The sequence below is a fragment of the Bos grunniens genome, chromosome 15, assembly GCF_055505025.1.
Source record: "Bos grunniens cultivar Pamir isolate PY7600 chromosome 15, Bosgru_T2T1.0, whole genome shotgun sequence".
Lineage (NCBI taxonomy): Eukaryota > Metazoa > Chordata > Mammalia > Artiodactyla > Bovidae > Bos > Bos grunniens.
Genome location: NC_141179.1, coordinates 67,379,936 through 67,397,222, shown reverse-complemented (window position 1 = coordinate 67,397,222; position 17,287 = coordinate 67,379,936). Strand labels below are relative to the sequence as shown.

General features: G+C 45.8%; 1 protein-coding gene across 7 annotated transcripts in view; it reads right to left on the bottom strand.

Annotated features, from left to right (window-relative positions):
* The window catches only part of PRR5L (proline rich 5 like), a 157,933-nt gene that overhangs the window by 59,550 nt on the left and 81,096 nt on the right, over window positions 1-17,287 (bottom strand). The window contains exon 1 of one of the 7 annotated variants that reach the window (XM_086341161.1): window positions 9,039-9,148. The exons of 5 other annotated variants lie outside the window; for them this stretch is intronic. Coding sequence is in view for 1 of the 2 variants with exons in the window: in XM_086341155.1 (XP_086197281.1) it covers window positions 5,843-5,938 (96 nt within the window). In the remaining variant the exon portion in view is untranslated. Of the gene's footprint in view, window positions 1-5,842; window positions 6,050-9,038; window positions 9,149-17,287 lie in introns of those variants that run through there. One more of the 7 variants, XM_086341155.1, reaches the window with a different exon arrangement.

Sequence of the window (17,287 nt, the reverse complement as noted above, 5' to 3'; positions counted from 1 at the left end):
TGCTGAAGATAAAAATGAAGAAAGACTAGCAACTCATAAGGCACCAACTGCCTGCCTGACCTGATGACAAATGCTGTCACCAAACCCCATCTGATGATCAGAGAAGTTAAGTAACCTGCCAGAAGTCACACAGCTATTAAGAGGCAGATCACTGACTGACGACTGGCCTCATCCTACAGCCCATTCTCACTTTGCCGGGAGACCAGACCTGGCCAGGAGAATCACAACTGAAGCTACCAAGTTAGGCCGGAACATCTAGTCACAGAATTTCATATTAAAATTTAAACCTCATGCCCCAGAGATGGATAAACAGACGTAAGGAACACTAAGACCACATTTGACACAGGCCAGGGGAGCACAAGGAGAAAAACATGAAAGGCGAAAGCTTGGGCTGCTTTAGTTAGACACCCCACCCCCTACTATCTGTGTGACCTTGGCAAGCCTCTTGACCTCTCTGAGGCTCAGTTGCCTCCTGCACGAGATGAGCTAGCTAGCATGACAACCTCAGGGTTGAATGAGGATAAAAGGAGGATATATGTAAAGCACTTAGATGGAAGAGTGCGTGGCAAATAGCAAATGCTTCATAAGTGCTTGTTAAATAAATAACTTGTTATTTCTAAATCTCTAGGCAATGACAGCAGTGGGAGCATAGTAACACTTCCTCCGGCTTATGGCGACCTCAAAAACATCTGGGAAATACTCCACTTGGGAGCAGGCCAGGTCTCTGAGCCCCCATGGTGGTCATAGAGCATTAGGGCCTTGGGTAACTCAGGATGTTATTTACTGAGGCATGATGCCTTTCAACTCCTTTCCCATAGCATGGTTTCTGGGTGGCAGTGGGGTGGGGGTTGGTCACAGAGTGAAGCAAGCTAAGAATTACTGGCCCTTTGGCCCAGCAGTTCCACTTCTAAGAATGTACCCTACAGAAATGGTGACATGGTCCTGAAGCCTGGCAAATATGCCAGTTTTTTTGCAGTAATGAAAAATTGGAAACCACCAAAATATCCACCCAAAGGGGACAGGTTAATCAACTATGTGAAAATGAAGTCACTCAGTTGTGTCCAACTCTTTGGGACCCCGTGGACTGTAGCCTACTAGGCTCCTCTCTCCACGGGATTCTCCAGGCAAGAATACTGGAGTGGGTTGCCATTTTCCTTCTCCAGGGGAGCTTCCCAACCCAGGGATTGAACCTGGGTCTCCTGCATTGCAGGCAGACGCTTTAACCTCTGAGCCACCAGGGAAGCCCCCTAATCAACTATTGTACCCCCTAAATGGAATGGTTGCTGCTCAGTTGCTCAGTTATGTCTGACTCTTTGCGACCCCATGGACTGTAGCCCACCAAGATCTTCTGTCCATGGAATTTTCCAGGCAAGAATATTGGATTGGGTTGCTATTTCCTCCTCAAGGTGATCTTCCCCAGCCAGGGATCAAACCCATGTCTTCTGCGTCTCCAACATTGCAAGAAGATTCTTTACCATTGTGCCACCTGGGAAGCCCAAATGAAACAGTTAACACACCATTAATTAACAGGAATGACTGTAGCTCTCAAGGATGAGTGGTCACTAGAGGCTTTCAAATCAGGCAAACCCTGGCATCAACGCTCATTCTGCCACTCATTGACTGTAGGAGGCAGAAAAACTGGCCCCCAAAGATGCAGTCACTTCTTAGTCCTCAGAACCTGAGACCATTGTCTCAGGTGGCAAAAGATGTAATTAAGTCAAGGATCTGGAGAGAAGTAGCTTAGTGTGGATTATCCAGATGGGCCCATAAATACATGTACCCTGATAAGAGGGCTGTAGGAGACTGGAGACAGAGGAGGAGACACAGATACACACAGAGAAGAAGCAAAGACAGAGGAAGAGACAGGAGAGATACAGCCACAAGCCAAGGAATGCTGGCAGCCACCAGAGGAAGCTGAAAGGGGAAAGAAACAGATTCTCCCAATGCAGCTAGAAGTCGGTCTGCTGTGAAAAAGAAAATGAGATTCACCCCTAGCGTCTCTGGAGGGCATATGATGCTATGATACGTTGATTCTGGACTTCTGACTCCAGAACTGTGAAAAAATACATTTCTGGTTGTTTGTTTTTTTTTTAAGACTTTTTTTTTAATGTGGACCATTTTTAAAGTCTTTATTGAATGTGTTACAATATTGCTTCTGTTTTATGTTTTGGTTTTTTGGCTTAGGATGTGGGATCTTAGATCCTAGACCAGGGATCAAACCTGCATCCCCTGCATTGGAAGTCTAAGCCTTTTTTGAAACTCTACATGTTAATTTTGTAAAACTGTTTGTTTTGTACTGGGGTATAGCCAATTAACAATATTGTAATAGTTTCAGGGGAGTGGCAAAGGGACTCAGCTATACATATACATGTATCCATTCTCCCCCAAGCTGGAAGTCAAAGTCTTAATCACTAGACCAGCCAGGGAAGTCCCCACGCCTGTTGTTTAAAGCAAACCAAGGTTGTGGGCATTTGTTACTGCAGCCACCACAAATGAATATACTCACTGTGTCCCTGGTCCACCCTGCACAGCAGGGTCTACATCGAAAACATGGGAGCCTGCAGAGTTGTGGTGCTGACGAGCAAGATGATCTACGAGGTGCTTGGCATGGTTCCTGGAATTACACAGATGCCACCCCACGTGCTGGGGAGGTTCAGACCGAAGGGGCCAGAGCCAGGCTCTGTGTCACCACCTCCAGCGGAAGCAGGCGACTTAGGATTGGTGGTGGTAGTGATGGTGTGGGGCTGGATGAGATGATTCAAGGAAGGCTTAAAACAGGTTGGCATGCAGCAAGTGCTTGATATCTGCTACCTACTGCTTATTTTTATTACCACCACCACCACTGCCGTATTAGCCTGCTCAGTCTGCTATAACCAAATACCACAGACGGGGTGGGTTCAAGCAACAGACATTTATTTTCTCACGGTTCAGGAACTACAAGTTCACGATCAAGGTGTCAGCAAGGTGGTTGTCCCCTGAGGCCTCTCTCCCTGCCTTGCAGACAGCCACCCTGTGTCCTCGCGTGGACTTGCCTCCGTGTGCCTGCATCCCCGGGGTCTCTCTGTCCAAACTTCCTCTTCTTATAAGGACTCTAGTCATATTGGATGAGGGTCCACTCTGATGAGCTCGTTTTAACTCAGTCACCTCTTCAAAGTCCCTATCTTAAAATGTTACGTTGGCCAAAATAACTTGTGGGTTCTTTTTTCCCGTAAGATGTTACAGAAAAATCCGAATGAACATTTTGGCCAACCCAATACAATCACAGTCTAAGGTTCTAGGGGCTGGATCTCACCATACGAATTCTGCTAAGTCCCTTCAGTCGTGTCCGACTCTGTGCGACCCCAGAGACGGCAGCCCACCAGGCTCCCCCGTCCCTGGGATTCTCCAGGCAAGAACACTGGAATGGGTTGCCATTTCCTTCTCCAATGCATGAAAGTGAAAAGTGAAAGTGAAGTCGCTCAGTCGTGTCCGACTCTTAGCGACCCCATGGACTGCAGCCTACCAGGCTCCTCTGCCCATGGGATTTTCCAGGCGAGAGCACTGGAGTGGGTGCCATCGCCTTCTCCGATACAAATTCTAGGGGACACAATTCAGCTACAACCACCACTGCCACCACCACCATCATCACTGTCACCATCACAAAACCTTCCTTGCCTAAGTCTCTGAGTTACAGAAACCATGGGGTTTTAGTAGATGTTCACTCATGAAGGACCAATGAGGCTAACACTTAGGAAAATACGCTTCTAGAATGATTAAAGTAGCTAAGTTTTGGGTGCTTTTCAGTTATCTGGAAAGCCAGAGTCCTGCGTTCACGAAGCATGAGGCAGTTAAAGGGTTCCTGGGTGCTGTCACTGGCCTTGCTCACCCGCCGGGCTCATTGCACGGGGTTACTTTGGAAACTCGGGATCCACAATGTGTATCTTGGAGAAGAATGTGGTGTCTTGCATTCTCCTCCCGGCTTCTAGGGCCAGGGCATGGGAAGGGGACGCAGCCTACGGGCTGGGCCAGTGGGCAGAAGTAGGGGGTATACCTAGTGGAAAATGCAAATGAATTCTATTGTACTAAGACTGCAACCCTCTGAAAAGGGAAGTAGGATCATGGCAAAAATTTAAAGAAGTGGATGGCTTATAATGACTCTGAGGCTTCCAGGAAAAAGCCATTCTGAGGGTAAATAACAAAGAAGTCAAACAAAACTGGGTACTCAGTCTGATGTGGCCGCCCAGAAAACAGAAAACAGAAGAAACCCGTTCCCAGGGAAACCAGATAGACAGCTCATCTGATAGATCCCCTCACCCCCACCCAGGTGCCCCTGAAGGCAGGAAGCCCAGCAAGGAGCTCCTCCCCTGGGACACGAACACAGAGATGAAGAGCCAATGACCTTCCACACCCTCAGGATTTAGATACCGTCATTCAACTCCACCCATCCGTTCTCTTAACTATGGCCAGAGCAATCTTGATCATGATGACCACAGAGAATGATGGCATATTCACTGAGGGCAAGGAAAGGACAGGCACTGGACACGCATTATCTTGGTGCCTCTGAAATGAATTCAGGGGAACTTGACCCAAAATCTTTCATGATACAGATTAGAAAATATCAGAGTGCACCCATTTGGGGGAAACGTGCATATCACACATTTACTGAGACTAAATATATCAGTATTTCCTACTGTCAAAATGTTAGAAAGCCCCTGAAAAAGACACATGTTCATTGTAGCCCAACGTTCATTGCAGCACTATTTACAACAGCTGGGACACAGAAACAACGTAGATGTCCACTGATAAAGAAGCTGTGGTACATATATACAGGGGAATATTACTCAGCCATAAAAACGAATGCATTTGAGTCAGTTCTAATGAGGTGGATGAACCTAGAGTCCATTATGCAGAGAAAGTCAGAAAGAGAAAAACAAATAACATATATTAACACATATATACGGACTCTAGAAAGATGGTACCAATGATCCTGTTTACAGGGCAGCAACGGGGACTCAGACACAGAGAACAGACTTGTGCATACGGAGGCAGGAAGGAGAGGGTGGAATGAATGGAGAAAGTAGTATTGAAATATATACACCACCATATGTAAAATAGATAGCCAGTGAGAATTTGCTGTATGACCCAGGGAACTCAAACTGGGGCTCTGTGACAACCTAGAGGGGTGGGATGGGGTGGAGGTGGGAGGGAGGTTCAAGAGGAGGGGACATATGTATACCTATGGCTGATACATGATGATGTATGGCACAAACCAAGACAATATTGTAAAGCAATTATCCTTCAATTAAAAATAACTATATTTTAAAAAAATGCTTGAAAGCCCTGTGTGCTATCATCTTCCCCATCTTACAGAGAAGGAAATGGAGATGCTGCTTTGAACAAGAACCCAACACCCCAGTGCCTGCAATGCTCACAGAGCTGTTGCTTCAATGCTTTCAAAGGCTCCCTACAGGTCTTAGAATAAATCCCCAAACCTCATCCTCACATTCTCACTTCCCTTCACTCTGCACACCAGCTTCCCCTCATTTCCTCTAATACGACCTGCTCTCTCCTGCCCCGGGACCTTTGCATGTGCTGTGCCCTCCGTGGGAAATAGTTCCTACTCACTTATCCAGGCTCAAACCTGTACACCCTTTATCACCTAAACTTCACTTGCTCAGAGAGGTCCTACTCCTTCTCCGCCCACCCCCCCACCCCGATCAGGTCACACCACCCCACAGAGCACCGCCCCCCGTGCCGGCCCCCCCACCCCCAATCAGGTCACACCACTCCACAGAGCACCACCCCTGCTGGCGCCCTCCCCACCCCGATCAGATCACACCACCCCACAGAGCACCCTCCTTACCAGGGACCAGTTTTGTGGAAGACAGTTTTTCCATGGATGGGGCCAGGGGATGCTTTGGGGGTGATTCAAGTTCATTACATTTATTGTGCACTTCATTTCTATTATTATTACATCAGATCCACCTTAGATCATCAGGCATTAGATCCCAGAGGCTGCGAACTCCAGAATAAATCACTACAGAAATATTCCTTTTTGTTTCCATGAGGTCCATAAGGGCAGGGGCTGTGTCTACTCTGTGGTCAAGTGCATCCCCAGAACGTAGTATAGTGCAAGAATCCCACAGAAATTCGATGAATGAGCAAATGAACTAGCCAGAGAGTGATGGTCTTGCTGGGAGACACAGAAACCATAAACAAGTATCAGCTGAGGAGTCTGATACCTCAAATTACAGACAGCTTTACTGCATGAAAACATCCTAGTATTGAAATCCGACAAGCCTGGGTTCAATCCAACCTCTACAGTGTATCAGCTGGGTGACCTGGATAAATGGCTCAACCTCTCCGAATCTCTGTTTCCTCATCTGTCAAATGAATGTGATATTTATCTCAACGTTGTTAGCATTAAATGAGGCAGCCTAGATCATGGCCTCACCCACGGTAGGAAACCCCCTAATTGGAGCTAGTATTAAATTTTTATAGAACACTGTTCTCCACGAAGCCTCCATAGGTTCCCAGATGGGACATCCAGTCATGGTGTAGGGCTTGATGGAGTGCAGTCTGGGGCAACTGCCAGGGAGGGAAATTTGACAAGATTACAACCTGGTAGCTCAGATGGTAAAGAATCTGCTGCAATGCGGGAGACCCGGGTTTGATCCCTGGGTTGGGAAGATCCTCTGGAGAAGGGAATGGAAACCTACTCCAGTATTCTTGCCTGGAGAATCCCATGGATGGAGGAGCCTGGCAGGATACAGTCCACGGGGTCACAAACAGTCACATATGACTGAGTGACTAACGCACACAAAATGACGAAGGTTGTGTCCTCGGACACAGCAACACTACTTCCAGGGATGTTACTCTGGGCGTGTCGAGTGGGTTCTAAAACCAGAGCTCTTCTGCAGCCTTCTTTATAACATTTAGGGAAGACCCTAAATGCTTAGCACCGAGGACTGGCTCTGTCAGCTACAGTGTCCCATATGCTGGGATCTCAGAAAGAAGGGTCAACAAACTTCACGCACTGACTGGGGTGCTCTCTGGGGATGCTCTGAATGAAGCAAGTTGAAAAGCTAAACATAGAATCATGTTTATGTTAGGCTTCCATCTACATAAAAAAGATGAAAAAGCATATTTGCATATTTCACTCAATGAGCATAAAGCATCTCTGAAAAGACAGACCAGAAACTGGTAACCCTGGTTTTCCCCAGGAAGGAAGCTGGGTGGCAGGAACACAGTGGGGAGCACTTTTCTCTATAAACCCTTATGTACTTTTTAAATTTTGAAACATGAAAATGTATTACTTTTTCAAATAAATAAGTAAAAACAAGTGACTCCCCCCAACTTCCCTCCCCTTCTCAAAAGTCAAATACATCATAGCTTGTATACGATTTGGTCAAAGTCACTCAGCTCTTAGAAGTTGGATTCAAACTGGGCTCCTGATCCCCAGGGCAGTGCTCTATCAATTACCACTCATTCATTCAACACAAATTTATTTATTTAGCATTTATTCTACAACAGGAGCTGCCTTGTGGAGGGATATATGGGCCAGAAAATAAACCCTGGTAAGAAAAGATGAAGGGGAGAACCAATTTCTTTCCATCTTCACATCATGCATCACAAACCATCCCAAAGGGCTATGCCTAAAACATCCCAAAGAGTGGACAGAAACAACCCAGGTTCAAGGAGGCATCCACAGACCAATCCAATCTGGATTTTGCCATCTTAGGATAAAAGCCCAGCTGTCCCAGATCTGAAGTTTTCAAGAGAAGACCCAAATCCAGACCTATTAAAATGTTTAAATCACTCAATGTGGAAGAGCTGGCAACTAATTCACCAGGTGGACTAACACCTTAGGGGCCTCACATAACCCCTCCCAGCTGGGGCAGTAGTAAAGAATCTGCCTGCCAATACAGGGGCTGCAGGAGATCCATGGGTCAGTCAGGAAGATCCCCTGGAATAGGAAATGGCAACCCACTCCAGTATTCTCTCCTGGACAATCCCATGGACAGAGGAGCCTGGTGGGTTACAGTCTGTAGAGTCACAAAGTTGGACTCGACTACAGCAACTTAGCATGCATATGGGTCTGTGACCTTTATTTTATCCCATCATAGCTATGACCACCAGCCTTCTCACACTTTTTACCCAGAGCCTAATCAGAGTATAATGTAAGCCCGCACTACCCAGCCACTGTGGCCTTGGAAAAGTAACTTCACTTCCTAAGATCTATTGATATCTCAGTTAAGTACAAGACTTGTTGATGGCCATGGTAACCTCTCAGCATTGCCAGCCATGTGTTCAACCCCTACCCTGTGAGGCCCACATAACCAGGCACCTTTGACAGATCAGGAGGGGGATTAGACCATGACACAGTGCAAACGCAGAACCAGCTCTCAGCCTTCTGTCATCTCCCACTTGCCGTATCATCTAATCGGTCAGCCTCTTAACTAACCAGCTCTCTCTCTTATCTCACCCTTACTCCATCATTGCCTCCTCAGTGGAGTCACAAGCACCCTCTCCTCCCCTCTACACTACATACACACTCAGATACACTCTTCAAACAGGGCCAGTCAGCAGCCCCTGAGATCCTCACTAAAAGAAACACATAGCAAACAGAGCCTGCTAAGCCAACCTAGGAAACCAGATCTGAGCTACCTGGTGCCCGTACGTCTTTAAGAACAGTGGGACCATTTTCCAGACCACTTGTTTCCCATGATGATTTTCCTCGTGTTGGTGCTGGTAAGAATATACTAACCATCATCAGAGGCTGGCCCAGATGGTGGGGTAATACTGAGCCTCTGTGAGCAACTATCATCTCAGCCCATTTCTGTCCTAAACCAATGAGGCAGCTTTTATTATTTTCATTTTGCAGAGGAAGAAACTGAAGCCTGGGAATTAACTTGCCCAAAGTCAGAAGACTAGTTAAGTGGGACCAAAAGTCAAATCCCACCTGATTCCACGACCTGAACCCCCAAGTTTTAACAACAGGTCTGCCACATGTCCACCTCCCATACTTCCCTTCTCAACCATCGCCAACAGCTTCTTACCCAGTTCAGGCAGCCCGTGAGCTCTGTCCTTTACAGGAAGGAGGTTTTTGTTTCTTCATAGTCCCTTCGAGAGAGCTGATGTCATTGTGCTTGTTTACTGGTTCACAGCCTGACTGGCCCTGAGAGCACGTAAGTTCTTTAAAGACGTGTGAGAGCTGGCTGGACTCGCTCACTGTCGTATCCTGCTATGAGCACAGTGCTAAGCACATAAAAGATGCCCAGGAAATAAGGTTGAATACTGGGATGAAATGTGGACTTCCACGCCAGCAAGTGGAACAACCCTTCCATTTCTGAAAGTGAAAGTGTTAGTCGGTCAGTCATGTCCCACTCTTTGCAACTCCATGGATCACAGCCCGCCAGGCTCCTCTGTCCATAGGATTCTCCAGGCAAGAATACTGGAGTGGGTAGCCATTCGCTTCTCCAAGGGATCTTCCCAACCCAGGGATCGAATCTGGGTCTCCCGCATTGCAGGCAGATTCTTCACCATTTGAGCCAAGCATACATAAGGGACCAGAAAAACACCCTTCTTTCTGCTTGAACTGGGGTCCACCTTAGCATCACTGGACCTAGGCCATGTGGGCAAGAAGTCCTAGGTCTGCCTGCTGGTCAGTGGAACCTACAAGCACAGCAGAGGAAGGTGCCGGCTGCTGGACATGACACACTCATTTGGATTAAGACCCACCTTTGCAACTTGTAGGAGACAAAAACCAGCGGGAGCCAGACATTCTCACAAACAAGAAAATGTTAGGAGTCAAGTTTGGACTATGAAAAAGTTCAACAGGAAGAATGAGACAACTTTCTCAGTCCTCCGCTGGAAATCAGACGCAGACGGAAGAGTCTGGGAGTCCGAATTTGTGCAAGAGTAAATATTGGCACAAACAGGAAGCAAGCGCCTGTTTCTCTCTGTTTCACAAGGTTGGCAAAATCTCCCCAGAACTCAGAGCACTGACAATCCCGATCCATCTAGAAATAATTATTTCATTCCAGCATCATCTCCCAGGCCTACTAACCACGATATAATCATCAGAATAATCCCCTCCTGTGATACAAGTCAAACAAAACTGTGGGGAATAACCACACCTCTTATTTACTCCTCTCGAAACCCCACTTTAAGTATCAAGTTTCTTGGAGTGCAAATTGTTTGGGTGTGGCCCATAAATGCCATCCAGAGTGATTCTGCAGTGCCTCCCAGATGATAAACTGAAAAGTCTAGACACCAGTGGTCGCAGAGACTGACCACGCATGATGTTAGCAATTACATTGCTGACATGGAACATACATAAAACCCTGAGGGGTGACAGAGCGGTCAGCAGCTACTGTCTGGCAGCCAGCAAGAGATTTCAGTGTGGGGAAATGTGCTCTAGAATAACATGTGTGATTTATTAAAAATTAGCTTCACTCTCTCGTTGCAGGAACAAGATGGAGTGCTTTCTCATAAGAAAAGGAGGCGAAGGCAAAGGGCTCTTCTCCCATGTCATGGGGCCAAGTGCAAAGAGCACTGAAGAGAGTCAGGAGCCTAAAGGGGCTCTTGGGATCTGATCATTTCAGGGAGGTCATGAGTTCGATTCAAGTTCATGTAACAACCACGTTAGAAGCTCTGCTGTGTGCCAGGATCTGAGTAGGAAAAAACCGTTCGGGACGAGGAAGAATGGAGTATCTGCCCCCAAAGGGCTCAGGGGCTCACAGGAAATACTCAAAAGTCATGCTGTAAATGCACTATTACACCAACGACTGTAATTGAAGATGGACAGTTGAGACAAGACCGAGGCAGAAAGATTAAATCGCCTTCTCCAGTTACAAAGCAAACGAAAGGTCACCCGAAAAATACATGCTCTCCTCTTTCTTGTCTGTTTCTCTAAAGAATATGGGCACTGGACAGTGGGAAGGAAATTTGGGGAAGAAAAAACAAGCTTTCATAGCTAAAGCTCAACAGGTACCCTTTTAAAATCTGGCAAGGATGGGACCAAATATTACGCTTTAATAAATATCAGTAAGCACCCACTATCCAGAGCACGAAGAAGAGCCAGATGTGGTCCTATCAATAATAAAGAAAAGAGAAAAAAGAACAGGAATTTGGTCATGATTAAAGAAAAACACAGGAAGGCCTAAAGCACGGATGGCAAACAACGAAAAGCCTGCAGTGGCCTGAGGCAGAGAACACACCCAGGCTCAGAGGCCCAGGGGGACAGCAGCAGACTAAGGAGAACCCTCAGGCTTCTTTCTGTTTCTTAAAGAAAAGCTGGAAGCCCGGGTTTACATGTCAAATCTCCCAATTTTTAAATACTGGAGCAAATAATCTATTTTTTTTTTTTTTTTCAAAACAGGATTCAAACCAAACAGGACATTTCTGATGCCAAAGTCTGGCGCCTGGGCTGCCAGTTTGAGGCCCCTTGGCTTAAAGAGTGACTACAGAAAAACAAGTATAGTTCCTACCTGCCAGGGCCAGAGGAATAACAAGGAAAGAGTGGGATGGTCATTCAGGGAGGCCTGTAGGAAGATGAATCCAGTCCTGGGAAAAATAATCAAACCAGTAAAATAAAACTTCAGAGGCCTGTGGTATACCACTCACCACTGACACCTGCACAACACTTTACAGAGTCAGCTTTAGGGATCTGTGGGTTCTGAGCCCTCGAATACAGAGGCCCAAGTGTAAAGACTTGAGCATCCTTGGACTTCAGTCCAGGGAAGAGAGACCTCCTGCACCAGTTTCCTACAGATACCAAGGGATGACTAGTTTCTAAAGCTCATTTTCACATTCACCTCATCTGATCTCCCCAACAACTCTCAGAAGTAGGCATCACTATGACCCCTATTTATTTTAGAAGTAAAGAGTTTCCGGTTCAGAGGCCAGAGAAGGAACTTGTCTCCAGTCCCACAGTTATGAAAGGGCAATAGCACCAGGACTCAAGTCTGGGACGAGTACTTTTGCATATTTCAAAGAGAAGAACTCCAGGCTATCTTGATGTACAGCCAGCCTTTACAACACCGGTCTAGCAAAAACTAATGTTCTGAACCAAGGGTGATCTTGCCCCCATCTCCTCCTGAGGGAGACATTCAGCAATGTCTGGAGGTATCTTTGGCTGCTATACTGTGGGGAGGTGTGGAGTGTACCACAAGCATCTAGCCAATAGAGGTCAGGGATGCTGTTAAACATTCTACAGCACACAGGACAGCTTCCTATGACAAAGAACTATGCAGCCCCAAGTGTCAATATGGATAAGGTTGAGACCCTGGTCAGACTCTAGTGCCTGGCTACTTAACTTGAGACCTGAGAATCAGCAGAATCGGCATCACTTGGGAGCTTGTTAGACAGTCAGGCCCCAACGCATGCCCACTAAATCAGATTCTGTGATTTAACAAGATCCCTGGGTGATCTGCATATACCTGGAGAAGCACAGCCCTAGACCAGGCTTCCTTGGCCATGCCGGAATTTTTGCACAGGAAGGAACCTTTGCAGGAGACCAATCGCGTTATTTTGTAGACAGCAACAGTGAGCAATTGGCCCCAGGTCAGACTGCTTGCCCATGGCAATCTCTGATCTCAAATCTAGCTCAATCCAGATCTCAAATCCCTGTCCTGCACTATCTCCGAGACGCCAGCCAGGACCAACATATGACCTCTTTGTACAACTTTCTCGTCTACAACGGCAACCCATTCCAGTGTTCTTGCCTGGAGAATCCCACAGACAGAGGAGCTTGGCAGGCTACAGTCCACGGGATCGCAAGAGTCGGACATGACTTAGCAACTAAACCACTACCACCACTCGTCTGCAAAGTTGATACTGACCTTTGGGGGTGTCTTGGGGACTTTTCTGAAGCCTGAAAGGAATCGATTATCCTGCTGGCTGAGATTTTTTTAAATGATCTCAGAACACTGCATGGGATAACCATGTTCACCCACCACTTTTGCCAGCAGATATTTTACAATGAAACTGGCCACACAGCTGCCACAGTGGTGGACTCCAGTGGCCAGCAAGTAGCAGAGTTCTCCAAAATGACGGCGGCAGTTGATGTGGTCTCCCCCAACGATACCTGGGGAATAATGCTGAAGCCGTTCCAGAGGAGTATTTAGAATTCAACGACAAGCGTAAAAGGCTTTACACAGAGGATTTACGCAGCTGAGGTCACGAGCAGGTTGTAACAGGGTTTGAGGCAGCTTAGTTCAGAATAATACAGACGCACATCAGAGTCCTTGCTGGATTTTTGCCCCCAGTCCTTGGGAAGAAGAGGAAAACAAATTCCTTCACGTATTCTCCCAGACTCAGCTAAATGGACATATATTCTAGTTCCCGAATGGCCAAGGCAGTCCCAAGCAGTCCCTTAATCCTAGTATTTGCTAGAAACAACCGTTGTCACAGATGCCTTCAACAAAACACAGAACTCGGCCTGCATCCAGAAGAGCCAGCAAAGTTGAAGAAAGTTCTGTAACAAATGAGGAGAGAAGCAAGAAACTGGAGGTGTTGCTGGTGTGTGGTGGCCAGCTAAAGTGAAACCAGAACACTGATGAGTATGTGAGAGAAATCTCATATTTACCCCCCAAAATTAAGGTGAGGTGTACTTAGAGGTAAGTACATGTTTTTTGGAGCCTATGATTATATGGAAAATAAATCATAAAATAATTATGAGAGGCTGTTTGGGCATTGGCAGGGGTAGATGTTGACCTGGTTTTTCCAGAGGCCATGGTCAAGAGGGAGAGGGATCTTAGGGTGAGTCCCATGGCTCTCCAGGACCCTCTGGGCACAGTTCACCCATAAGCGCAACAGGGCTAGGAAGAGGGTGAGTGAGGTATCTCTCTCAGGGCCATGCCCTTGACGGCTCACTCACCTCACCCTAGTGTGTGTGTGCATGCATGTGTGCATGCGTGCGTGTGTGCATGCGTGCTCAGCTGCTTCAGTCTTGTCCAACTCTTTGAGACGCTATGAACTGTAACCAGCTAGACCCCTCTGCCCATGGGGATTTTCCAGACAAGAATACTGGAGTGAGTTGCCGTTTCCTCCTCCAGGGGATCTTCCCAACCCAAGTTGCATCTCCTGTGGCTCCTGCATTGCAGGCGGACTCTTTACTGCTGAGCCACCAGGGAAGAGCCCAGCTCACTCTGGACCTAGCCTCAAAGCATACATACCACCTGCTTCCAAAAAGATCACTCATATTTTTGACTGAAAGCTTACACAGAGTAAAGGTGGTTGATTTTCATTTTAAACCTAACCTTTAACTACAGAGAAAAATTAGGAAGCCATACCCCATCCCCAAAACCTCACAGAGGAGTCCTCACATTTCTGACAAAGAACTCAGATAACTGACTTGCTCTCCAATCAGCACAGAGCCAGCTAAACCAGGCTGCTAGCTTCTGCTTCGTAACGAAGCCAGTTTATAATAATATCATTTATTATCCTGCTACAGAAATGGAATATTTTTAAAAGGGAGGAGACAGAGAATGTCCTCCACACATTTGAAGAATATTTAAAAAGCCCCCAAATCACCAGAATATGTTAGGAGTTGGAACTATCAGAGGGGGAAAAAAAAAGTCAGCTTAAATTTAATAGACCATTTAAATTCCTAGTTGACAGTAATTAAAGAGCAAGCAGTATTTCTTTAAACGGCTGCTAGACAGAACTTAATCCAATTTAGGTAATCACTAACCTTTACTATTTTTTTCTCTCTCTCTCTTTCTCTCTCTAAATGGAATCCAAGGATTGATCTACAAAGGTCATAAACTGGCAAAGCATAAGAAAAGAATATTTAAAGAGAGAGAGACTGGGTGACTGTTACCTCAAAGAGTCAAGTCCAATTAAAACGGAGACAACTCTGGGGCTCCCTAATTTAAATTGACTATAACCTAGGGCTTCTAACGAGGCTTCTTCACAGCAGAAGCCAGGCCAAGAGAGGTGGCAGTACTTCCTCCCGCATTCTCCCGTTTCAGCACCTGTTGGGCAGGCTGATCACCAGGTCCTGCCCACCAGGGTGACAGCCAGCCCCTGCCAGACCAGCACCAGTAGTTCTTACAGTCACAGTACCTTCTGGGCCTTTCTCTTTCTTCCATGGAATAACTGCTCTCAGAATTACCCAGACTGTCCCTTGAGTTCCTCCAATGTTCACCCAGCCCCTGTCCTCTCATTTTAATGCAACCACACTGCTCTGATTCAGAAACTTCCATGTGAACAACTAGGACCTTCTTGAGATCCTGGGATCCTAGGTTCTTCATGGAAGGCCTTCAAGAATACATATCAGAATATACTAGAAAGAACAAGGGGCTTGAGTTAATAGCTGTGTGACATCAGGAAAGTAATTAACCTCTCTGAGTCTTCATTTTTCACATCTTAAAATAGGGAAAAGAATATCTACCTGCTTGACTGTTGAGAGGTTCAAATAACATTACCATGACTGTACCTAGCTCACAGTAACTGCCCAGTAAATAAGTTGGCTCCTTTAACTGTACATGTTTTAAGGTAAACCTTGAATCTCCAGCCCCTGCCCAAACCATGAATTAACTCCAGTTCACCGCTGATGCCCCACCACTGCTTAGCATCACTCAACCTTCTTCTTAGCTCCAAAGGGGACTCTTCCCTTGTAAAACAGTACCCTCTGCTCATCACGGTACCACTGTCTCTGTTCCCAAATTATTAAACTCATAGCCTGTACAAAACCCACAAAATATTTTATTCCCAACACTCAGGCACTGAAATATTAATTTATAATAAACAGTTAACAAATGATAGTTTCTATAAGCATTGGTTTTAGCAAGAATTTAGTTTTGCATATATAGAGGCAACTCTAGGGAACCAACTTTAAATGATGAACACAACACAGAAGAGATCTTTCAGAAGGCCTCACACTATTTCTCACATCAATTCTGTATCAATCTATCTCTGCAAAAAAAAAAAAAAAGGTGGAAATGAAAAAAGGCTACAATTCAAGTTTATGTGTATACTACATGTACAACGGCAGTACAAAAGGAATGACCACAGGAGACTATTCATATGCACACCGACAAATTCCCTAGGATAGAGAACTCGTTAAGAAATCCACAAAGTCCTTATTGATTTAAATTTTCTACAGATGAATGGTTGAAATACTGCACATACATTGTTAATAAACAAAGTGAAGATTATGACATTAGGTCTGGATCCCCAGAATGAAATTTTCAAATACCAGTGCGATGGTTTTTAAAGATAAGACGAGGATTTTTTTTCCCCCCCAGTGACTGAGCCACTCTATGATATTTAAAAGAAAGAAAGAAAAGCCACCAGTTAATCAACTATAAAATGATCTTATCAACAACTGAGGCCCTGAAAGGAAAGACATCTTCAGAGCTGGCTGGCACTTCAAGGCTGGAGTAACAGATCTGGAACCCATTCTCAGCTCCACTCCAGGGTGTGTGTGCCTGTTACTGAGTCCAGGCTCGCTCTGCTTGCCGCATAGAGGTCAGGGAATCTAAGGGGCAAGGTATTAAGGCAAGGAACACAACTTTATTTAGAAAGTCGCCTGACCAAGATGGCAGACTAACGTCTCAAAATAACCATCCTGTCAGAGTCTGGATACCAGATTTTTTTATACATCAGTGATGGGGGGTGGTGAGGAAACAAACTAAAAAGGCCATTTAATATTGCAAGTATCTCCTAGAGTAGCAAGCCTCAAACAGGGTGATCTGTTAATGTCTTCCTTCCTGCCATTTACAGGTAGAGGAGTTCTGAATAAAGGCACTTTAGCTTAACAGTCAAACAGAACCCACTCCAGTGTTCTTGCCTGGAGAATCCCAGGGACAGGGGAGCCTGGTGGGCTGCCGTCTCTGGGGTCGCACAGAGTTGGACACAACTGAAGCAACTTAGCAGCAGCAGAAGCAGAAGAGCAGGATTCTCAGAGGCAGGCATTATGTGTGATTATAATAACAAAAGACATAGATCTAGCAGGGAAGAGTCAAAATTGACTCTTCCCTGTTATATGACTTTAGACAAATTTAAGTCCTCTAAGCCTCAGTGGACTTATCTATGTCATGTGGAAATAATAGTACTTATCTCATTTTTGGGGGGCAGATTATATATCAAAGTTTCTTAGTGCAAAGTCTGATATAATAAGACTTCAAGAGGTGTTTGTTCCCCCCACCCTTTATAAAATAAAGGCAAGATTTTTGAAATGTTCAAACAGACCACTGTTGAAATCTTACCCATGTGAAATAAAAACACAACCATGACCCTCTGGATCTGAAAGAAATTAAGTCTCCTCATTGAGAAATAAGCTTGTTTAAACTAAGTC